At 41.4% G+C, this 25757-nt stretch overlaps 1 protein-coding gene across 4 annotated transcripts; it reads right to left on the minus strand.

The window, feature by feature from the left end:
* Positions 1 to 4276: 4276 nt before the first annotated feature.
* OCIAD1 (OCIA domain containing 1) lies at positions 4277 to 24455 on the minus strand. Of its 4 annotated transcripts, XM_056111397.1 has the most exons (9): positions 24279 to 24455; positions 22848 to 22910; positions 22355 to 22435; positions 19363 to 19416; positions 15244 to 15291; positions 13541 to 13676; positions 11980 to 12155; positions 7145 to 7297; positions 4277 to 4649 (listed from the first exon to the last, which is right to left on the minus strand). In XM_056111397.1, the coding sequence occupies exons 2-9, from the start codon at positions 22903 to 22905 to the stop codon at positions 4612 to 4614; spliced, it is 744 nt and encodes a 247-aa protein (XP_055967372.1). In that variant the 5' UTR covers positions 22906 to 22910; positions 24279 to 24455; the 3' UTR covers positions 4277 to 4611. The 4 variants fall into 4 exon arrangements, with proteins under 4 accessions (XP_055967372.1, XP_055967373.1, XP_055967374.1 ...); XM_056111398.1 differs by lacking the exon at positions 7145 to 7297; XM_056111399.1 differs by lacking the exon at positions 7145 to 7297 and having other exon boundaries at positions 4279 to 4649; positions 11935 to 12155.
* Positions 24456 to 25757: the final 1302 nt, after the last annotated feature.

A 25757-nucleotide genomic window follows, 5' to 3' on the forward strand; every position in this document is an offset into this window, starting at 1 on the left:
CCAAAGAGAGAATACAATGGGTAGGGCACTTGCCTTGCATGGTCAACCCTGGTTTGATCCCCTGCACCATGTATGGCACCCCCATAAGTCCTGCCAGGAGTGATCCCTGAGCGTGGAGTCAGGAACAAGCCCAGAGCCAAGAGTAAGCCCCACAAGGTGTGTTCCAAAGAGTCTAAAAAAAAAAAAAAGGCAAACCCCCAAAGCCCAAAAGAACCCTAGAAAACCTTACATTTTCTGGAGGGAAAGGGAAGTTTGGGATTTTGAGGCCACAACCTGCAGTGCTCAGGGGCCACATGCAGCGCCTGGGATTGGTAACTGGGGTTGGCCATGTGCAAGGCTAGAGTCTTAACCCTTTCACTATTTTTCAGGCTTCAAAGCTTACACTTTCTCAGAACAAACATATGCAGGTTTTTCTCTGATATAATTGGGGTTTAAATGTTGATTCGTCTGTTGATCCCCTGCTTGAGCTCATGATCTGGACCAGGTTCTGTCCTGGTTCCTGGGACTGTCACAGTGAACAAAAACCACATTATGCATCTTGTTGAATTTCTCATTGTCCCCAGTTTGTCGCTTGAAGCCCAACCAAGCTTGCACCTGCTGGGAGAATGTCCTATGCTCCGGGCAGCAGAGACTCCATTGTCCAGGGTACTCCCCAAACACTGCCCAGCAGCTCATCTCTCCAGAAAGTTCTCTCAAAGGGATTTTGGGGCTGCCTCCTTCCCCCTACACTGCCAGTTCTTCCAGGATGGTGTTGTCTTTTGGAACATTGACTCTCCAGACCCAAGCAAGAATTCTTGGACAGATATAGAGGTTTGTCAATCTCACAATATCACTTCCCTGTGGCTCAAAAAATAGAATTCTGGGGCCAGAGAGATAGTACAGCAGGTAGAGCATTTGCCTTGCTCGAAGCTGACCCAGGTTCAATCCCCAGCATCCCATATGATCCCCCGAGCACTGCCAGGAGTAATTCCTAAATGTGTAGTGCCGGTAGTGACCCCTGATCATTGCTGGGTGTGGTCCCAAAACAACAACAAAATTCTTAGTCTTTCATTGAATAAGGTCAGCATCAGAGGCAGTATAGAGATTAAGACACTTGCCTTGCATGCAGCCAACTTCAGTTCAATTCCTGGAACACATAGGGTCCCCCACCTGCAACTTGGGAGTAACTCCTGAGCACAGGGCCTGGAGTAAACCCATCCACACAGTCGGGTATGGCTTGGGGCCAACCGAACAAGCAACATTTAATAACTTTTACCTACTGGAAAGCAGTTCTTCTCAAACTCCACGAAGGGCCCCAGTTCTTCCCCCTTTGGTATGGGATTTCAATCCTGTCCTCTCCTGCTCTCTTTTGATTTGTGGTGACCCCAAGGCTCCAGTAATGTACTGACCAGGAGGAGGGAGCAGTCACTGGACCTCGTGGAGTGTGGTTCTGCAGCTGGGCCCGTGCTCACACCTCCGCCCCATTCTTTAGGCTGACTGATCCTGGGGGAATTCTTTATCTGCTTGGGATGTTTCCTCCTGTCAAGTGTAAACAATTGTAGACTGACACAAAGGCCAAATCATTCAGATGATTGATTAGTCCTGACCCACAGGCGGAAGCCATCAACTTTGAGACACTTTGCAATAACAGGAACTCAAACTATTTCAAGTTTCTGTACAAATGTATTATAAGTAGAACTTAAATCAGACTACAACTTTATTTTCTAGTCACTTGAATCAGAAACAAACTCTAGGTCTGAAATGAAGAAAATACAAACACAATTCTATGTCCTTAGGAATCCCCAACATTTTGTGTGTCCGGTTTGCAATCAGTGGCTGGAGGATTCTTATGAAGTACCTTGCCATGTCTCTGTGCTGGCTTGTGTGGCTTTCCAGAGTGCTGTGTGCAATCAAACTTAGCAGGATGCCTGGCTCTAATGTGAGTGTTCCAGCGTGTCAAGAGTTGCTTTGCCTTTTATTTCTAGCCTGTGAAGTTAGGTAGCATGATTTCTTCCGAAGTCTGCCGATCTCCAGGCAAGATATAGGGCTAGAGAGAGTACAACAGGCAGGGGTTTGCTTTGCACTCAGCTGACCTGGGCTGCATCCCCGGCATCCTAGAGGGTCCTCTGAACACCACCAGGAGTGATCCTGAGCACAGAGCCCAGAGCTCCCTTGGCATTGACAATTGTGATCCCAATGCAAAACAAAACACCAAGAAAACCAGAAAGGAGGATGTAGATTGGCCACCTAGTTATATTTTTTAGACTGAAATAGGACCTCCTATTTTAGCCCATGATAACAGCTCATTGAATTGAGTAAAGGTGTCAATGAGGTGCTTGGACAAAAGGTCCAGCACTAGTTTTGCCAGTTTGCAAAGCTAAACTTGGATGCTATCTGTCCTTTTCACCCAGAATTGTAGACCCTGAGCTTCTACAAACATAGCTTCTTTAGATAACCAGTTAAAGAGGGGAAAACGGGAAGCAAAGCAAACTGACACTGGTGGAGGGTGTGGTGCTGGAATGTTTTCTGCACGAAACCCTGCCAGTGCCAGTATTATAACAGTGCTTGAAATAGCACTGTAGCACTATCCTCTCGTTGTTCATCCATTTGCTTGAGCAGGCACCAGTAATGTCTTCACTGTAAGACTTGTTACTGTTTTTAGCATATCCGTCACAGGTAGCTTGCCAGGCTTTGCTGTGAGGGCGGAATACTCCCGGTAGCTTGCCGGCCTCTCTGAGGGGCGGAGGAATTGAACCTGAGTTGGTCGGGGCGGCCGTGTGCAAGGCAAACGCCCTACCCGCTGTGCTATCGCTCCAGCCCCAGTGCTTGAAATAAAATTTAAAATTAAAAAAAATAAAATAAACCTCTTGCCCGGAGAATCCCCAAGTCTGCTGAGCCTTATAGCTTTAGGTATGAGGTCTAAGTATGAGAGTTACTCTTGGTAGCTTTGTCCTCTCGAATTTTCCTCTCCCATAAAGGTAGCTTGTGACTGATGTGCTGCTGATTGCCTATGGCAATCAGGGCTCCCAACATGCTTTTGACACCTGACCATCTCAGTTCCAACCGACGGGCTCCCTGCGGGGCTGATGAAGATTCGTGTATTGGAGAGCACCAAGATTCTACCTCTGAGTTTTGGATCCCATCTGTGTCTAAGCGTCCAGTGGGACATGATCATCTTTCTGAGGTCTTAAATAAAAGAGTCACGGTTCTCCTGGATTGAAATTTGTACATTAATCACTTCAGCATCAGAACCCTTTGCTGGCTTAAAGCATGTTTTTAGCACAACACATTTTCAGATGAAATGTATTCCTTGTGACAAACAGAAGAAAAAGCACATATCCTCAGCACTGCTGAGAAATCTGACGTCTATTTGCATGTATCCTTTCCATGTTACCACATATTAATTTTTCCTAAACCAAGATTTCTTTCAACTTCTAGTATGTTCCTCTTCTACAATCGCTGGGACAGCCATCTTGGAAGCCCTGTAAACGTAACTCATCCAGGCTAAGTTTTCATGAATCTCAAGGGCCTGTCAGCATTCATCTGCCACTTGGTCCCAAATGATGTCATGTCGTTTTTCGGGTGGCAGCTAAGCCATTTGTTTGAGTTGGATAGAAGTCAAAAATTTTGGCTCTGGGGATGGGAATGGGCAGAGTGCAATACTGATAAGTGACCCCTAGCAGTGTTCCGGGAGCCATTATTATGGTACCAGGAATTGAATCAGTTACGGCGACATGTAAGGCAAATATTTTAATCCCATCTCTAGCCCCACAACCACTTTTAAAACAGAGCAATTTGTTTAATACTGATTCAGTTGCGCCACGTTAATTATACCATTACTAAATATTCAGAAACCAGTAACTATTTCTAATTCCTGTAAAATGTCACTTGAAAATCACTTGTAACAGGACCTAAGAATGGGGCCAGGGATGTGCCCCAGTGGTAGAGTGCTGCCTTTCATGTAAAGGCAAATTTAACTGCCAAGTCCACTAAAACAGTGCTTAGAAAAAGACTGCATGGGCCCGAGTGATAGCACTGCGGGTAGAGAGCTTGTCTTGCACACAGCTGACTTCTGTTTGATCCCCAGCACCTCATATGGCCCCATCCCCCAAGCTGGCCAGGACTGATCCCTTAATACACAGCCAGGAGTAAGCCCTAAAGCCATAAAATCAACGAAGATGCATGTTCCTTTATATTTTATTCAGCATAAACATTGAGAATACAGCAAACACTGGAGAAAGACTTCATTTTTTGAATGTAAAGCTTAACAACTGAAAGTATGTTTGAACCCCACCCACCCACCCCTATTAAACATGCATACATTTTCATATGCCGACTCCAGAGCATTACAATCTAGCTTGTATAAGAGATCTTTGCCCTGTAACGTAAGCAATTAAACAAACTGTATACTATCATGGTATAATACTATCAGATAGTTCTTCAAGGCGAGTATTTTTACAACATTGAAATCTTTTTAAAAAGCATCACAGTAAGCCAAACCACAAAAACCAGGTTCTTGTTTTGAATGTGTTTATGAAGACTGCTGCTGAGTTCAAAGCATGCAGAGATTCATGACCACCTAGATGAAGCTGGACAGTGAAACTCCTTCGGTAGATCCAATGATGCAACTTTTCACTCATCCCAAGTATCTCCATATTTGTTTACTTTGACTAGGAAAAAAGCACAAATAATTGATGATTCCAAACAGTAAAAGGCAGCATTTTGCTTCCTATTATGCTGATGAAGTTATGCTTCTAATGAATGAAAGCACGAGTCAAATCATCATTAAGAAGGGGATGGCTAGTCTTTGGTGAACTCGAGGTTGGGCCCACTATTATCAAGAACTTTACATAAATATTTGATTAGCATAACCCTAAAAGTCAAAAATCCCATTTTAAGGGTGAGAAAACAGATTAGTAATTTGCCCAAGGCCTAGACCTAATAAAATGAAAATCTGAACACACCTTTTTCATTTAAAGCTTGGATGCTTTTATATTTTTTTTAACCTTTTTACATTTCTGCCTAAGTGCGTTATATATTATAGCAAATACTCCCAAATCTTTTTCCCACAAGACATGTAAGAAAATGGTTAAGTCTTCAGGTTGTGGTTAACTCAATCTTCCCTTTCATGAGTTCTTATACCCTTTTAAGAAGGAAATCATTCTCAACAGTCTGCATTTTACATAAAGTTATCTTTTAATCATGCTCCTCTGTCTACTCCTTTAGTTTCTCTTCAACACAGCTTCTTCTTCAGAAGACCAAATGCTTGTAACAACATAATACAAAGTAGACTGTGGACAACATTCTAAGGCTCTCAGATTCTGTCTTATCTACAAAGATAGGCTGTGGTCTCTCCCCTCATACTTCGCCTTCCCCCTTTGTTTCCACTCCCTAGCAACATGTTTTCTATGGTTTCAGTGTTTTCAATACATGGCAATATCATTGCTGATAGCTAGCAGAAACTGTGCTCACAATTTTGTATTTTTTCCAACCATAATTTCTAATAGATGAATGTCAATACAAAAACTAAAACAAAAATTTAAACAGCATGTTCTATATTGTACAAGTGCTAATTTTTTGGTCTAGACACTAGACAAAAACATTCTAAAAAAAAATCACAAACTACTTCATGACTTATTTTTCCTGTCAACATATATGTACCACCAGTGGCTCATATTTCGATGTGGCTTAATTAACAAATTGCAGTGCCAGCACCAATGTGTTAAATAACATAAAGTACGTAATATCAACTTTCTTTTAACAAAGAGAAATACCATGATGTCACGTAGCTGTGTTATATAACATCAGGACCATTCAGGTCAAAACCACCAATGCCAAAAATTTGCATATTTCTCTTTTTAATCCATTCTTAAGACCAAACCATGTCTGTGTTGTATACAAACAAAACAAGAAAGATTTCAAAAATAAGAAAACTGCCTGCTCTCACTGAGCTTACAGTCTACATTCCCAAATTACTTTGCAGAATAGTGTGTATTACAGAGCCAAGGCCAGAGAATGCATATGGTTTAAGCTGTTTTTTTTAAATGACAAACATCAGCAAGTACTACTGACTGCAAACTTTTTTTTACATCAAAACAAGACATCCGTTGTTATAAAAACAAAATTGTATGTGAAGCAGCCATTGACAATCAAAAATGGTTCTATAGGAATGGTAATTTTTTAAAATAGGCTTTTTATGTTTTTACCCTATTTGTGACATGACAGGGACTTTAATGTTTTCCCCTCCTTTTTGGGCCACACCTGGTAGTGCCCAGGGGTTACATCTGGTTCCAGAACTCACCCTTGGTGGTGCACAAGGGCACCATATGGGATGCAGGGGTCGGGGTTTGAATCCAGGTTGGCTGCAAGCAGGCAAGCACTATTACCCACTTTATTATGGCTCCAGCCCATCCCTTCCATTTTTAAAGTAGGAAGTGGTAACCCTTGAAACAATGACACAAGCTCTAAAATTCCTCATGAGACATTATGAAATTCTAAATTAATATAGTTTAAAAAAAAAACCCTATTATTTGAAATGTCCTCTTTCGTTAATCTAAGGATACTTTATAATGTATAGCTAGTCCAAAAGATATGATTTAAAACTTAATAGAGAGAAAAAAAAAGCCTCTGAAAATCAAATGAGGGGGCTAGAGAGATTGTTTAGGGGTTAAGGCCTCGAACAGCCATGTAGCTGATTCGGGTGTGCCCCAGTACCCTAAAAGAAAGAAGAAAGCTGGCTTGAAGTATTCCAACTTCACAAATATTTAATAAAATCCATCTAGTTACTTAATGATTCTGTGGTTCTGCCAAAAGCGGCTTACTCACCGGATCTGTTATTATCCAACAGACACATTAAAAAAAAAAAAATCGGTTCCCCAGGTGACATCTCATAAGAAAACTGTCAAATCAAAGCTTAATTTCTACACTGTACTACAAAACTAATCTCACTGTTCTGAGCACATTACTTGAACGTCAGCATTTTCTAATATATATGGCCTTTGAGAACAACTTGAAAAAAAGGAAAAAATTTTAACAGTGAAACTATTGCTTGTAAAAACTGATACTTTGGTTGAGGAATTCAATCACATAAATATAATTAATGTTTTTAACTAATGCGGAGGCTCCCAACCCTACGAGTAAAATTATTCCGACTAAACTAGCATACCTTCTTTTTTGGGCATTCTTTCCTGCATAGGCCTGACTGAGGGGTCAGTCTTATGTGTTAAAGTTACTTCATATGACTCTCTGTTCTTATTCCTTAATTCCTCATATGTAATATTTTTTCTTTTGGGACTTTCTTCAGGAATGGGATCAGGTCCTAAAACAACAAACAGTTAATAAATGGTGATAACAGGATTTGAATCCAAAGCAATCAAATTTTATAAATTGCTCCTTATCTACAATAAAATAAGTGAAGTAGAAAAACTAATTACCAATGATTCAAAAATACTATTGTATTTCACTGCATAATCATCACAGCTGTCATGCCCAACCTTGCAGTTCAGAAGTGAACATGGAAGACTTGGGGAGGGGGCACTGGAACTCAAAACAAAGTGCGGCAATTATGTGGTGGCGATGATTATGCAGTGAGATAGCTATTTTTCTCTAAATGTACTAAATATTTAATGATAAAATGTAAACCACTTCTAATACAGTTAAAGCTTTTATTTCTAAAATGTTAAATCAATATGAGAAATATGAAAACTAACTGGCCAAAAGAATGAATATCACAATATATACCAGCACAATTTAAACTCACAGCTAAACTGGAAGTTACTTATACAATTTATTTAAAATAGAAAGCAAAAAAATCTTAATATTTAAGCAAAAATATTTAGAAATAGTTATGGAAAACTTTAAAACATAGCCTGAAATTAGAGTAGACATATTTTTTTGCCTCAGGTCTAATAATGGTTAATACACTGATCCAGAAATAAAGTGGTAATTACACACACAATTCTGACCTGGGAACCAGTACTTATTTCTCCCAAAGAAAATCAAAGTACACTGTCAAGAGTCAAAAGCCAGTTAGTGGTTATTCTTAACATTGTTTTTACAGGGTCAAATACTGATCACTGCTTTAAAGATACAGAACCAGGGGCCAGATAGTACAGTGTTTAAGGTACATTCCTTGCATGCGGACCACTCCTGGTTGATCCCAGCACCACATGGTCCCCCCAGACTCACTGGCATTGTGAGGTACATCTCCGCAGTCTCCCTTCCAATGCTGCCAGGTGTTGCCCTGGCCCCCAAACACTGCTGGGATGACCTGCATCACCCCATGACATAACCTTGCAGCCTCACACTGAACTGCTGGTCAAGCGAGCTGAGATTCCCCTAAAGGGGTCCCGGGTCTCCTGAGCACCTCTGGGAGCACCCCCCCCCCCCACCTCCTCCTCCAAAAATGTAGATACCAGCAAAAAAGGCCAAACTTGTCTGGGCAGAGGGATGGGTCAGGGATCAAACCAAGAGCCTCACATGTTTGACAAGTAATCTACCAATCACATGTCAAGTCTCTACATATGCATTTTGGAAAAAAGTAATATTTACAGAACAATATTAACAACTATTCAACTCGTTACAAAGTCTTACACACATTCCCAAATTGATTTCTTTAAAAGAACTTGTAGGGAGACAAAGTGTAACATTTATCTTAATAAAATAACCATTCTTTGCAAAATGAAGCTACTTCGGACTTCAATGGCAAATTCTTGGTAAATCAAAAACTTTCAGCAGACAATTATATATGTATTTCTCACCCGGCATATTTTATTGTTACATTATATTATACCAGTGCAAAGCACAGAAATTTCAGACTTCCACTTACCACCTATCAGTGTTAATATTATGCCATAGTAGAAAGCTTTTCTTAAAAATACAAAGAATTTAACCACCTTACATTGGTTTAAAAGTACTCTGAATCTCAGTAGCAATCAGTAATTATTCAACCATTTTCCTTCACTATAAGTAATTTTTCTCCCCTGAAAAGGAGACAGTTTGAACAAGACTGGTTGCCAGAAACCCTCAGTTCTCCAGTCCCACTCTGTTGTCAACTAGATAATGTTCCTTGGACAAATCACTCAACTCTGAATCTTGGTTTTCTCAATGATCAGATATGGAATTTAACTAGACAACCCATCTTTTCAAGGCCATTATTTTTTCTTTCCTCAAAAAAAAATATTTCACTGTTCTGGTATTCACTGACAGATAGTGAAAAGATAAATCAGACAATTAGGGAAATTTTTTTCCACTTATGCAAGTCAAATGAAAATATCTTGTGTGTATAGGAAACAGATATGCTGCCTATATAAAAAAGCAGAAGGAATAATAAAATATGAAACAGCACCAACTTTAAATGACTTGATTAATGACTTGATTAAACTCTCTAGGATCAGTCTCCCAATGACTATTAAGGAGCTATTTCTACTTCAAAATAGAAATTCCTTCCATTCCTGACCAAAGGGAGCTGAACCAGAGGGCAAGTAGGAGTTGAATGAAAGGAGATGGTGTCCTGGAAAGAGATAATAGCAGGGGCACAGCAGAGGTGACCACAGCTGACCCATGTGGGAGCAATCCAAGGCAGACACACACCTTTGACTTACAATGGACATGTCACATATTAAAATAGGGCCTTTGCCCTTGAGACCAGAAGGCTTTCTGTCCTCTTGCTTTTATTTGAAAAAGGAATTATGTAACATGGAATGGTATTTTCTAACGCAAATGAAAGGATGATTCATTACATGGGAAGAGAGTATGGTAAAACACAAACATAATGGATTCCAACCTGAAAGATAAGGAAAATATGAGATGCAGTGATTGCCTTTGGATATAGGATAGCAACTTGAACCACTTTCTCCTTATTCTTTCCCATCCTAATTAGATGTCTTTGTAATCATTCAGGAAAAAAGTTCCAGATTAAGAGCTCTTCACAGATTTTATCGGTTTGAGAATCTGAAATCATTTTCCATTCTATCTTATCTCTGTAGTACTCCACGCCTACTCTTGCCCAACAACATTCAATCTGAAGAAGTCCAGTCCAACATAATTTTTTGGTTTGTTATTGTTTGGGGCCACCCAAGTGGTGCTCAGAGGACAGTATGAGGTACCAAAATGGAAAATGGGTTGGCTGTGTGCAAACCAAGCTCTCTGCCTGCTGTACTAGCTCTCTGGCCCCTAATTTTTTTTTTTGTGGGGGAGGGACTTTTGGGTGATACCCAGTGATGCTCAGGAATTACTCTTGGAGGTGCTTGGGGGGACTATATGGGATGGGATGCCGAGGATCAAACCCAGCTCAGCCGAGTGCAGGTAAATGCCCTTCTTGTTGTACTAGGGCTCTGCTTTCCCCCCTAATTTTCTTTAGTAATAAAAATGTTTTCTCTGGAGGCAAGCAAGATAGCCACTAGCACATATGGCTACTAATCAACAAAGTAGTAGGATTTTAAACTTAATTTACTAATTATTAAATAGTCAATGAATACTGTGTATCCTGTCCTACCTAGAAATACCGTTCTGCCACCTCTCAAACTTTATTTGACCTATAATCCTTTCCACTGTATGAATCCCTTCTTACATATATCCTAATCTCTCCCATCTTAAAAGGAACAAAATTTCAGTTCCTTTAACCTTGTCATTCCCCATAACAACAGCTTACTATATTTGCTTCAAAGCAAGCATCTTTCTAGAACAGGTTTATTACAATTCCACCCCCTTTTCTTTTAAGTTGGGGGATGGGGACAAGGAGGGAAGTCCTGGCACTCCTGGTGATCATGGTCAACCAAGCTGGGCTGGACACGAAGGTGAGTGGATGCGGTGCTGCTGGGGCCCCAGAGCTAACCCTGAAGCTTGACACACGCTCGTGATGTTAGGGATCAAACCAGGAGTGGAGGCCTAACCTAACCTCTCTGTATTATCTCCCCAGTTCCAAAGTCTACAATCCTTTACCCAAATTCTTGGGAGTCAGAAATGTTTAAAACACAATTTCTCAAGTAAGAAAGTACCACAGTACATTATCTTTTACTTGACACCCATGCAGAAGTTTGAAGCAAGAATTACTAGAAATCTAGGGAAAGCTCAGTATGTATTTTTATAAACTAAAATACATCCTACCAAATTAGATCAGGGCAGGCTGCCAAAATGAGCTTGCCAGGATTACCAGTTTAATTACTGAAACAAACTTTGCTTTCCAAAGCTTTTTGGATTTTAGCGTCCAGTTACATCTGTATTTTGTTTCCAATTCTTCACCTTTGGAAGCTACACCAATGGGTAGGTGGGCAGGCAAGCAGGCGGTCAGGTAGGTGGGTAGAAGAGAAGCTAAAGCTTGTTAGGGGCCTATTACTTGCTAGACATTGTATCTATTTAATCTAATCATGACACTTCTTTAAAAATCAACATATCAAATGATAGGAACTGAAGGGATAGCAAATTAATACTTGCCTACAGTCACATAGTAAATAGCAACAGGGATGCAAATCCAGGCCTTAATCCAAAACTGATTTCAATTACATTTTGTTATCTTCAAAGCTAGCATTTAGACAGAACTTCTCAAAGCATTTTCACCAGAGTTTCACACGGACCAAAAGTTCCATAAGGCAGGTAACTGTTACCATTCTCACATTACCAACCAAAGAAAGAAAAGCTTTTAAAACCAGACTATGATAAGTAACCTTCTAAAAGCTTTGCCTGAGCAAAATTCATTCACTTAGCTATTTCACTAAACATGGATGACACTTTCAAGTAACTAACTTATCCTCATAAGTGTACATCTAAAATAACAAGTTTCTTGTTCTCTTTATTCTTCCATACCTAGCATTATGTCTGATGCCTACTGGACATCAAAACATGTTGAATGAATGAAGAAACAATGAACAAGCAAGCAAACATGCTGAGTTTAGGCTGATGGTGGAACAAACATGTGATATCCAGCAGAAAGTATCATCAAATAAAGTTTATACATACGTTGGACCATAAAATGCTGAAATTCATTTCAAGAGAAGTTTCTACCTTGGGCAATATGATCACTAATACCAGTGGGAGTAGATTCATTCATAGAAGCACTAAATGGAATTGGCTCATAACGAGGAAGCATCTCCTGTTCTATGTTGTCTGCCGCTGGGGATGACCCAAAGGATGAGTGACCACTCATATTTGAGTCATATTTTGACCTCTGAGAATAGTGCCTGTAAGAAAAAAAAAAGGAGCACAAATCATTGCCTATAATTGATGGGAAAAGTGTTATCTGTCTTAAATAGACATACAAACTTTAAGTTGTAAAAATACTAAAATGAAGTCTATTTCTTTCTGCCACAAAAAATATTACTGAAGTCTATACTTTTCATACACAAAATCCCTTGGTTTGATCCTCAGCACCAAATAATAACCTAAACTTAAAATTACACATTGATGCACTTTTATGCAACTTAAAAATGGCCACTTGTAATTTTAAATGAATGTAACAAAAGATGTCACTTTTCTTTAATTAAAAACAACAACAAAAAGTCAGGAAGATGACCCAAAGGACTAGTGGAAATGATTTGCATGCAGAAGCCCAGGCTCAGTGGTCAGCATGCATGGGTGTGGTCCAAACACACACACAAATGTCTGATAGGGTCTATAGATACAATTTATCAAATCTAATCGCCTGCCTTATTTATCTACCTTATTTATCTTATCTAATCTACCTGTCCAGATTCATTTATGCATAGTTACACAATTTCCCTATTATTTTAACAACAAAAGGGGTAAAAAAGTTGAAATTTGGGGCCTGCGCAACACTGGAGAGGTAGAGCATGTGCTGGGTTCAACCCCTGGCATTTCCTGTGGTCCCCTACCCTGCCAGGAGTAAGCCCTGGGCAGTGAAGGTTTGGCCCAAAAACAAGTGGAAATCTGGTGTGATGGGATTGATAACATTTGGGAATCTAATCGTCCAAATTAGAGTTTGGGGAACACATGCATTCCCAATAGAATGCAACTCTCTAAGATAAAAGAAGACAAGTCCTGTCCTACATTTAAAAAGCAAAATAATAAAGCAAAATAATCTTTAGTTTGTAACAAAATGGCAAGTTTCCAAAAGTCCTTTAGTTAGGCAAAGTTCCATGTCCTAAATTATAGCAACATCAAGTCACTTTGGAAGCTACAGCAAAGATGCTCAGAGGCAACTCCTGAATCAACAGGGCCACCTCGAGGGTCACTCTGAACAATGCTTAGGGGACCAGAAAGCACCAGGGATTAAACTTAGGGTCCTGCAAGCACAGCATGTGCTCCTGCCTATTGAGTTCTCTGCCCACCCACTAGCTACAATTCTTAACCTAAAATTTCAAAGCTTCAAAGGGCCAAAGAGATAGGACAGCAGGTGGAGCAATGCCTTGCACTCTTACCAGGTTCAAATCCCAGACCCAGTATTAATTGCCAGCATTACATATAGACCCCCAAGTACCACCAGGAGTGATCCCTAAGCAGAGCCAGAATTCTTGAGCACGGTGGGTGGAGTTCTCAGACACCCTCCACCCACTGGAAAAAATAAGCAAACTTTAGTAAGCTTTAATAAAGATCAGAATTGGCCTACCCAGGTGGTAAAGAGCGACGTGACTGTCCAGATCGTAAGGCTTCTCCAAGAGGGGAATTCTCAAGATTCTTGAACTTCTCTTGGCAAGTTTTCACGTAAGAAAGTTTTCCAGCGAAGTATCCCATGATACAAGCAACTTATTTGTAAAACAAAAAAACAAAAACAAAAAATATTAACTCAAGATAATTTAAAATCTGATTTTAATTATACCTTGGTGTAGAAAGACAGATGATCTGAAATAATCATGAATACTGTGTATCCACCTTAAAATTGAGTATCTAAGACGACATGAATGAAATTTCATTTTCACTTAATAAGCTAAAGTTAGATTGCCATGAGACAAATTCTACTTTGAAACTGTTTTACTAAAATAGAGAAGATGTGGTCTAATGAAACAAGGAATCAAAGTTCTAGTCTTAACATATAGACCACTTCTTTGGCTTACAATGGGAATTATACCGTTGCCCAGTTAATTTTTTTTAAATTTTCAGTGCCGGGAGTTATTTTTTAAAAAAATTTCAGTGTCAGGAATCAAACCCAGGGCCTCAGACACACAAAACAAGCACTCTACTGCAGAGCTGTATCAGTGACCCTTTCATAAAATTATTTTAAAAACTAAAATGAAATCCCTTAAATTGTGTAGGGACCAGAGCAATGGAACTTAGGGTGCTTGTCTTGCACATGACCTACTCGCATTCGATCTCTAGCACCCACTATGGTGCCCCGAGACTGGCAGGCATATGACACCTGAGCACAGACTCAAGAGTAAAGCCCTGAGTACCACCAGTTGTGGCACCCAAACCACACAAACGCCAAAAGACAAAATAAGAAATTGTGTAGTACTACCTAAATACATGGCTTTTGTTGCATGTTTTTAAAACAGAAGTTGGACCTGGAAAAATCCCCATATTAAATTACTCCTATTTGCATTTTAAAATAATTACATGTGATTAAATTTAAAGAAATTATTTAAAAAATGAAGACCATTTAGGGCCAGGAAGACTGCTCAAAGGGTTGAAGCCCTGGTTCAATGCCCAGTACTAAAATTTTAAAGAACTGAGCTTACGGGTTCAGGGTGGGGACCCTCGGCTGCAGTGCTGGGAGGTTGGGATAGTAGTAGAGAGAAGCAGGTTCTCTGGTGACAGGTGTGGGCATGTATGAAAAGTATGATTTTAATTTTTATTTATTTTATATTTTGGCCAACACCTGGTGATGCTCAAGGGATAACTCCTGGCTCTACAGTTAGAAATTACTCCTGGCGATGCTGGGAGAATGACCATAAGGGATGCTGGGGATGAAACCCAGGTCAGGCTAGTGGAAGGCAAGCACCCTACTGAATGTATTATCTCCCCAGTCCCTTAAAAAGCATGATTAACAGAATAGTAAACCCTAGGACATAAAAAGTTAAAAAGGAAAAATAGACAAAAGAAGCTCTATTTTGGGATTAATGACAAACTGAATTATTTTTAAAAATCATTATAAACGAAATACTTTTATTATAAAGAGAAAAAACATCTTTCAAGCTCAAGTAAATTGAAAACATCTTAAGAGTCAGTAAATGGCAAGCTTGGATTTAATTAAGCTTAATAAATAGTATTTATCTATGACAAAGCAAATAAATAATTATAAATAAAACACCTGATGAAAATGGATAGTTTTCCTTGGTTAAAAAAGCTAAGATAACAAGCATTGTTCATACTTACATATAAGTTTAGGGATAGAGCCATACTTGGGATGACTTGACAGGATTCCTAAAGACAAAGAGTAAATAGGCATGAGTAACAATTACACCATTTGTTATTATTAGGATGTTCTATACATTATGCAAATTTTCTGCTTAAAGTATAAAACAAAGCTTCCAGAAGAGAGCTATATAGAACGTCCTGACCCTGCGCAAGGCTGTCTTGGAGGAGGGTGGGTTGAATTCCCCTGCCTGCCCCAACAGAACCGGCAGCTGAAGACCCCCAGAAATCAACCGCAGCCATGCTCAAGGCTGCTCTCCACAGGCTAGACAAGTGTCACCCAAGAGGGAATCTGCAGAAAAACCCAGGTACGCAGGGCCCAGGACTGAAATCTCCAACCTCGCTCAGAGTAGGATTGGGCCTCCTCCAGCCAGTTCCCAAGTTTACCAGTAGCGTGGCAATCACACCCACAAGCTGCCCCTCACACCATATAATGTCATCAATGGCCAAGAAGAGGGCGACAAAGGCCTTACCCATGAGTGAATCTGCTCTATAATCATATTCTAAATTTCAGAATTCCTGAATCGCATGGCTGTGACCTCTAATACTCTAGTCCACTGATGTACCAAACATACATTTGAGTGTGACATACATGCTTGTAATCTCTTATGCAAGGGCTTAAATGGCTCCAGGATGAAATAAAATAATCTTCACACACTTCCTCTTATGGTGGTGGGATTGGTGTTTGAGTATTAAATGTAATAAATTATTATGAACAACTTGATAAAAATAAAATTAAATAAAAAACCAAAACACTGTACCTCTTTCCCATCTCCCCACCATTCCCCGTCCCTGGCAGTCACACCCATGAACTGCCTCTGGGCGCCATTTAAGCACATTAACGGCCATGATCCTGAGACTCACAAATGAATCCCAGAAGAGGGCAGCACGTCCAGACCCCAAATATTTAAAAATTTTAGAATTTCAGGTACACACATACCATTCATAACAATACAAAATTAACAAGCAATAAAAAATTATTCAACATCTGCCCTGTGGGATATGTGCTGAGTGGTGGTGGGAAAATTCAAAATAATGGTGGTGGGAAGGAAGGTATAACAGCGGTGGGATTGGTGTTGAAATATCAACTACAGTGAACAACTTTATGAAAATAAAATTGAAAAATTATAACTTTAGTCAAAGGGATAAAGCTAACTGAAAATATGAAAATTTCTACACTAAACATAAAATTTACTGAAAAATGAAATGTGATGAAAGACTGAAATGTTTCTCTAAGTTTAATCCATTTCCAATTTCAATTATTTTCCCCAAAATTTTAACATTTACTCTAAAAATCATGTAGAAACACAAGGATCAACAATAGCCAAGGTCACTGTTTTTCTTTTAGTGAAGCAAAATAGTTTTTTTTTTCTTTTTGGGTCACACCTGACGATGCACAGGGGTTACTCCTGGCTCATGCACTCAGGAATTACTCCTGGCGGTGCTCAGGGGACCATATGGGATGCTGGGAATCGAACAGAGGTCGGCGGCATGCAAGGAAAATAATACCCTACGCGCTGTACTATCAATCCAGCCCCAGGAAGCAAAACTGTTCTTACTAAAGAAATTTAGATAAATGGAAGAGTTTGAGGGAAAAAAAAAAAGAGATGTGTTCAAGTGAGAACATAGGCTTCTCCAGAGGGGAAAAACTTAGGCAGAGTGAGACTAACGTCTAACAAACCTGCAAAAAACACTACTACCAGCTATCAAAGTCTAGAGCAACTAAGATTGTTTTTAGTACGGGAAGAGTCCAGGAACAGATGGTACGTATGCAATTCTTATAGCAAGGCACCACACTGAAGTATGAAATGGCTCTCAAAGTGTATTGCAGGCTCAATTTCAATCCAACAAAGCAGGGGGAGTGGGTGGTAATGTATCTCAATCCTAACAAAAATAAAAAATTCTGACTTGAAAACTTCAATATGAAAGATAAAGTGTTTTAAAAGCATGGTGGGAAAGACAGTACAGGGGGTAAGGCACTTGCCCTTCACACGCCCAATTAGGGTTCCATCCCTGGAACGGCATGCCTATGGTCTCCAGAACACAGCCAGGAATAGCTCTTAAGCACCACAGGGTGTGCCACACCAATCCCCAATTAAAAAACAAAAACAAAACCAGCATGTTAGAATCTTTTTTTGTTTGGGGGCCACATCTAGCGACGCTCAGGGAGTAGCCCTGCTCTACACTCAGCAATCACTCCTGGCAGTGTGCGGGAGACCATCCAGAATGGCAGGGATTGAACCTGGATTGGCAGTGTGAAGGCAAATGCCCTACCACTGTACTATCACTCTAGCTCTGGAAGGGTCTTTGTTTTTAGCTCCTCCCAACAGTGCTCAAGGTTTACTCCTGGTGAAACTGGGGGACAATATGGGGTGGCAGAGAACAAACCCGGGTTGGCCACGTGCAATGTAAACACCCTACCCACTGTAATATCAGTCTGCACGAAAGATTCAATCGGGGCTGAATGGGAGAGAAAGGTGAATTCAGGGCTGAGGCCTGGATTTCAAGCCCCAGTTCATAGCCCCCTGAGCACCTGCAGGAGTAAGCCCTGAGCACAGAACCAAGAGAAGCTCTGAGCACCACTGAGTTTAGCCTAAAAACTGAAACAGAAAACTTCTTCATGTCTTTGTAATAAACAAAAAACCCGTATGGTTCAATCCCTGGCATCCCGTATGGTTAGGTACCCTGAGCACTACCAGGAGTAATTCCTGAGTGTAACCCCTGAACATGTGAGACTGTGACCCCCGTCCCCCCCAAAAAAAGGTGTTAGTGATAATGCAATGGCAAACAAAGCACTATTAAGTGGGCTAGAGAGACAATTAGGAAGGTTGAACACATGCTTTATGAGCAGGAGACCCTGTTTTGATCTCCAGCACCATGTGTCCCTGCCAATCACCTCCAGGTGTAGTCCCCAAACCAAAAAACCACCTACTACACTGGTACTAAGGATATAAATTGGCCCAGTTTGGAAAAACTGGGAGTAACTTCTAAAGATTTTAATAGCCAGAGCTATCAAGTGTAGAAATATGATACAAAAACTACTGCAGTACACACACACTGCACAAAACTATATGGCCAAAAAAAAAAAGTCAACAATGATATGAAATAATCTGGTTAGCCAGTGATGCACTGAGAAACTAGCCCTGAATAGAGAGTGTGGATCTGCAAATAAAATTTTAAAAAGATAGATTATAAAGGGAGGAAAAATGTCCCGAGCCAAAGATAGTATAGTACAGCGGGTAGGGCATCTGCCTTACATGCTGCCGACCCAGGTTTGATCCTTGGTACTCCATATGGTTCCCTGAACCCTGCCAGGGTACTTTCTGAGCACAGAGCCAGGTGTAAGCCCTGAGCACTGCTAGGTGTGGACAAAAAAAAAAACACAGATTTTTATGACATAAATTATTATGTATTTTCATGACATAAATACTCGCACCATGACTAATTTCGAGTTATCAAAAATTTAAAAACTAGTATCTCGTCCAAAGTATACTTTCAATACTGTGAGATACACTCACTGGTGTGGTATACTTGCTGGTACCAATTCTGGAAGGCTGATAGTTACAATTTTAGGAAACTTAGGGCCAGAGACGTAAGATAAAACAAGAGAGATAATGTGCATGGCAAGGCAAGTGACCAACCCCAGTTCAATCTCAAAACATCCAGGCACAGAGCTAGAAAGGGGCCCTAAGCACCAGATGTGGCCCTACACTCTTACTCCAAACCCCACTTTTAACAACAACAAAAAGAAGTTGGCAAGCTACTGATTCAGTAGGTCTGAGGTGGGGTCCACAAAATGTTATTTCCAGCAAGTTTGTAGACACAATGTTGATGACCCCCCAGAGGAGGTTTGTTTCTATACCTCTCTGCAAACCAACCACATGCTTTTAGTTATTTTCTTATTATTGTTATTACAGTTCAGGGTATCAAATTCTCAAATCAAGACATTTGAGTCAGTGGACTATAGAGATGGAACTCTTCTGATATGGAAAATGATGAATAATCGTAATACATAACGTTTATCTAAAAGTTAGAAAATTACATAATATACAAAGTTCTAAAGTAAGTTTAAATATTTACCTTTACTAATTAATCCTTGAGTAATTAACATACTTGTTGCAGCCAAAGGAACAGCTATAGGAGGAAAAAGAACTTGTGAATATCAATGAAAAGAAAAAACTGTCTGAGTTCATTAGGATACATAAAAACACCATGTAGGGAGTATGTTGTACAATTAGGACCCTTAAAAATAAAACTTTCTTGCAAAATTTTATTGTATATAATAGTGGAAGTAAAAAGCATCTTAAATTTAAGGAAGCACTACAGAACATGAAATGGTATAATTCACAATCTCAAATTTTAGGCTGTGAAAGCTCTCTCATATTAAAATAGAGCCCAGGAGAATATCTCACCTGCATGTGACTTATTTGATATGTCAAAAATAGTAACAAGTCTCACAATTTGTTGTGAGATATTACTGGTGCCCTCTCGAGCAAATCAATGAACAGTGGGAGGACAGTGCTACTAAGAAGCCACCAAAAGTTACTTCTGGAGTTAGAGAAAGGAATGAGGAGAGACAACACTTTATTACAAGTAACAGTTACTAAGTAATTGTTAAATTCCATGCTCTAAGTGTGTGTGTGGGGGGGGGGGGGGGTAGGGAGGACAATAGAGGCCACTAGTGTAATTGTGGGTACTGAGTAATTTTCCTCAAAAGAACAAGTACATTTAGGAACTTCTGCTCTAAGTGCCTATTTGCATTATTTCACGTTTTATCATCTCTGTCCATAAGATAAAGATTGTTACCACCCTTTTAAATAAACATTTAAATAGCATTAACTTTTTATGATTTTTATTACTTCAGGGGCCATTTCCAGCAGTGCCGGGGGGAGTGACCTGGTGGCCCCTGCCAATGATACTGGGCTCAACCACATGGCCTTGCAGGAAACAATGCTGAGGCAATACTGAGGCTCAACAGGGGGCACTAGGTGCTGGAGAAGGGGGTGATATTTATCACCCTCTCAAAGATAGAAAATTTGAATTTTTGAGATGCTTAGTAATCTGCTCAAGGAAATGCAGCCAGCTACTACAATGGCAAGTTCCAGACTGATAAAGCTTCTCAGACACCAAACCTCTATAGTTCTAAATCTTTATAGTCCTAAATTATTAGGGGGTCAGGAGATAGCCCAAAGGGGTGGAGTGCAAGCAGATGCAGAGGTCCTGGGGGGCTCATTTCCAGCACCACCAAGCATTACTGGGGAAGTCTTGCGGGTCCTCCCGCACATTGCTGCTGGCCTCAGAAGCAGCTCCAGAGCCTCCCGAGCACTGCTTAGGAGATCCCCTAAATAAAAAACCCTAAATCTGACGTCTCTCAAATTCATCTCTAAGATGCTCAGAATTTTTTCCCCATCACATTTAACAGAATTTTCTGAGAGCAGTCTGCATGTTTTCCAGTCAAGAAATATGCAGAAAAGATTCACCAAAGCAGCCCAAGACTCCTGCTCCAGGCTGGTATCTAGGAACCTGGCTGGGAAAAGTTTCCCCATATTGCTATAAAACAAGTGGCTCGTGCCTAAACTGCTGCTCTAACAGCTTATGCAGACTGGCCAGAAACTGAGTTTAAAGGGCTGAGCACATCTTCATGCAGACTGATTCAATGCCAGAGCACATCAGGCCCAAGCACAGCACCCAAGCACCACTGGGTGCAGGAGGCGGATGGGGAGAGGGAGAGAGAGGAGGGAGGAATTCCTATTGCAGGGGCTGGAGAGCATGCTCAAAGAGCTGGAGTGCATGGTCCCTAAACACTGCCTGGTGCACCCCTCATTTCTCCCGTACTACTGGAGTAATAATAAAAAAATTCTTAACACAGCTATGTTCTTAACTGTCTCAAAGTGTTCTATGAGTTCACTCTGAACCACTTCATAAAGCTACTTTTGGACAAAAACTGCACTCATAAAACTTTATCTTGAGGCCGGAGCAAGATAAAGCAGGTAGGGTGCCTGGCCTGCACGAAGTCGAGCCAGGATTGATCCCTAGCATCCTATATTGTCTCCTGACCACCACCAGGAGTTAATTCCTGAGTGCAGAGCCAGAAGTAATCCCTAAGCATCACTGGATATGACCCAAAATACAAACAAAAAAAACCCCCTTATCTTCCAGGTACAGTAACACATACTGTAAGCATCATTATCAGGATCATACAACTTAATTACCGAGTTCTTTTTGTAAAAAAACATCCAGCTTGTTTGTGACAAACAGCGGGACTGAAAGAACTGATCAGGTGAACAGCTCTAAGGTCCGTTCTTAACTAACATTGTGCTTAATGCTGCTTTCTCTTTACCACCCTATTTAAGGTCTCTTATGAGAAATCAGGAGTCGGTGGTACAGTAACATTTCATAACGATAAAGCAGAAATTAGTCTAATTTTCATCATATCATGGTTAAAAGTATCACATTAAAATCACTGTTTCAGAGATGCACCTTCAATTTCAGACACCTCAATCTACCAGCAATGTAATGCCAGGTAATTTAATAACATGTTTCAATTTCAGGTTCTTCCTCTATAAAGCAAAGGTAATACCAACATTTATTGGGTTGGTTTTACATGATCTTTGTATTATCCATAAGTGACAGCTATATGGACATGATAGGTAAGTAATAGCTATTATGAAGAATTTGGGTTTGGCATTATGCCTTAACCCCTGTACTTTCTCTCTGGCCCCATGTCAGCTCTTACCAGTATCAACATAACTATAGTCTTTTAAAAAGTTACAAAAATGATTACTTTAGAATATGGAGAATTCTATCTCACTTAGCTAGAGCCATACTATATCAAAGTGCTGATTTTTTTTCTGGCATTATAACTACACAATTTTTTTTTGGGGGGGGGGGGGTCCACATTCAGCCGTGCTCAAGGCTTACTCTGGTCTCTGTGCTTAGAGGACCATAAGCAGTGTCAGGGAATAAACTTAGGTCAGTGAAGTGCAGAACAAGAGTCTTACCCACTATACTGTATCTTTAGCTTCATAAAACTCATACTCTAAATCAAATTTCATTACAAGATTTAACTTACACCTGAACCAGAAGCTTTCATCATTGCATTCTGCAAACACTCTTCTTTCTTCCTCGGTTGGAATGTAGTCAGCCCCTATGTCTTTTTTACAAAAGGGAAAAAAAAAGCAAACAAAAAGCACCAAGTCAGCACACATTAAGACGCCCATAGGAGAACTAAGCCCACACAATTAGCCTAGTATGAACAACATAACACAACCACATCTTTTATTACTGAAATAAACGGATTCATGGACTTGACTTTAAACAAAAGTTATTGCTAGCATCAGCTTATCAACTGACTATGTATTGAATATAAGGCCAACTGATATTTGGAGACTTCTTAATGAAATGATTAAGAATTTCAAAACAAAAGCAGAACCATTAAATCAAGTGTGCTTGGGATAACTGCACACATATTTATGAAATCAGAACAGTTGCTACTATTACTCAAGGGCGGGGAATTTCTCTACACAGAAGTGCTTCTGGTTATGAAGGCATTAATTGATAGTTACGGGGGATTGGTCTTGGAACTTCTGCATTCGGCTCTCGGAAATCGGCCCTCCCATTCATCTTTCCTGCATCAAAAAAAAAATAGTTTTAGAAATAATTATGACAGGCTGAAGTGAGTCAAGGCATAACATAGCAGAATCACCGAATCACCAGTCTACATTCATGTCAACCAACACTTACTAAAGAATACATCTAAGAAATTTGGCATGATAAGAATACTTAGCTAGATTACAAAGTAACAGACATAACTCAGAACTGATTAATTCCTCACTCACATATATATACATATATATATATATATCTATATTAGGTCCTTTCACTGGGGGGGGGGGGACAGACAAATGCTTCATCACGATTTTCCAACTAATTATATTGTGTTAAAAGTAATTAAACACAGACCACAACACCCAAAAGGAGAGAGAGAACAAAAGGGAATGCCCTGTCACAGAGGCAGAGGCAGGGTGGGATGGGGAGTGATGGGGGTGGGAGGGATAGTGGGATCCGTGGTGGTGGAAAATGGGCACTGGTGGAGGGATGGGTATTTGATCATTTTATAATTGAAACCCAAGCACAAAAATTTGTAAGTCTACATCTGTACCTCATGGTGTTTCACTAATAAAAATAATATAAAAAGAATTAAACATAAAAGGAATACGAGTACAATAAACGTGTTTCCCCTAGAAGGGGGCTTATCTCACATTATCGTCATGTATTGGTCCTTTGAGAAATATATGCCCCAAGATTGCCATAATCTCCCAAAACATTAAAGGAGGGTTCAAAAAAAAATAATCTCAAGTTATCTAGGGGCTTTCTTTTTTTTTCCCCAAAGAAAGAATCGTCAGGAAACACTCTCTTCCGCTAAGCCCGACTATCCAGTTAAACAAAGAGCAACAAAGCCTTCCCCACCGCGTCCACCAGCGGCCAATATTCCGTGTCCTCCAGACTCTCCGCCCGCCCCAACGAGGGGCCTGGACCAAGGCCGGCGATTTTTGTCCTTTTAAGTGCAGGCCAAGAACGTGCATTTTCTTTGTCCTGATCCCAACGTTTCACGCCCCGCAGGGTCTCCAGACCTCCCCCCCCAACCCCCCAGAATCACGTCGTTTGCAGAAAGCGCCACCGATCTGCACGCGGGGAGAAAATGGACCTGGCGGGAGGCAGCGGCCGGGCCGGGCCGCCCCACCCCCACCCCGCATCCCGCATTCCACGAGGTTCGGCGGGGTTCGACGGGGCTGGGGGGGGGGCGGGGAGGGGACGCAGAGAGGGCAACGGGGGGAATGAAAAGGACCCACGGGACGCACGGACCGACCCTCGGGGCTCGCCCCCACGGCGCGCGGAGGGAAAGGCACCGCCTCGCGTGGTCCCGCCGCACCCCGCCACCCCGTCTCCTCCTCCCCGGGCCCGCGCGGCGGGAAGATGGCCGAAGGCGCACCCACCTGCGACGGCGCGGCCCGAGGGCGCACGGCAGCCCGCACGGGGAGGGAAGAGGCGCCGCGAGGCCCGCGACCAGCACGGCGCGGGTGGGGGCGGGGTGCGGGCCGCGACGCGTCCGCCGAGGAGTCACCCAGCCGCAGGCTCAAGGTGACCGCCACCCGGAAGCACTGGCGGTCCGCGCCGGAAGTGACGTCGGGACTCGCGGCGGGGTCAGAGGCGGCCGGGCCGCCGCGGGATAGGCGCTTGCGCCTGCGCTGTTGCCCCGCCCCTCGGCGTCTACCTCCTCCCTCCTTCCCGGGTCCGTGATGCTCTCGAGCTAGCAGGTGGCCGTGCAGAACTCCCCCACCCCCACTCCCACCCCCACCCCCATCCCCGGTTAGCGACCTCCTCCACCTTCATGGCCCTTCCCTGGACCCTCTGGGGAAAACCTTGGCCTTGGCAACTCATTGATCCCCCTTGGGATCGGTTGCCTGGACCCTTCTGATTTTCCTTTACTAACGATCGCCCTTTTTTGGACCCCCCCTGGTTTTAATTCATGCTATTCACTTCGTCTCTTAAGTGTATTTTATTTTTTTTAAGTAAGTACTTAATAACATACTTACTGAGCACACGCGCGCCTGACTAACAATATCTTTTGCATCCAGCTTCCTTATTAGTTCTAGAATTTGGGGAATGCTATATACCTCTCCGAGCCTCTGGTTTTTGTCTCATCTGGAAAATGACACCTATTTCGTAGGGTTAGCAGGAGTGAAGTAACGTATCTAAAAAGAAAAGTGCCTCCCTGGGAGTCTCTAGACATGGGATAGTGTACACTTGGATGGGAGGTTCCAGGCTTTCTTCATCAGCCTCAAGCCACCACACCCAGCCACCATTCTTTCCACAAATATGTACTGGTGCCTATTAAGAGCCAGATGCTAAAAAGTTAGCGGTGATTCAGTGAGTGATCGGTGCTGCCAATTTGTTTCATCAACTCAAAGCAACCACTCTGGTTTCTCAGCTCTTTCTGAGCCTCTTCATCACCATCTTTATTTCCGATTTCTCCTCTACTATCGAGCTGCCCTCAATTTCTTCTCCCACACACAGAGTTAAGAGAAAAAGTCTAGAACTGCAGAGATAGTACATAGGGTGAGGTGCTTGCCTAGCAGGCAAACAAACAATCCTGAGTTTAATCCTGGGCACCACATTTGTTTCCCCAAATACCCACTCCTGAGTACAGAGCCAAGATTAGACTCTGGGTTTGCAATATGTGTCCACTTCCCAGACAGCTACCTACCAAAAGAGCCTATGATAATTAAGCTAATATGCAAATTCAACCCTCAGACCCCTTCCTTGATCATCCCCACCCTGTACAACATTGAAGACCCTGCATGGCTCATCTGGTATCCCCTCTAGCCTCACTTGGTTCTTTTGTAGTGTTCACCTATAAAACTGGGCTGGTGCGATAGCACAGCAGGTTGGGCATTTGCCTGGCACATGGCTGA

This window comes from Sorex fumeus, unplaced genomic scaffold (assembly GCF_029834395.1).
Source record: "Sorex fumeus unplaced genomic scaffold, SorFum_2.1 ptg000013l, whole genome shotgun sequence".
Taxonomy (NCBI): Eukaryota; Metazoa; Chordata; class Mammalia; order Eulipotyphla; family Soricidae; genus Sorex; species Sorex fumeus.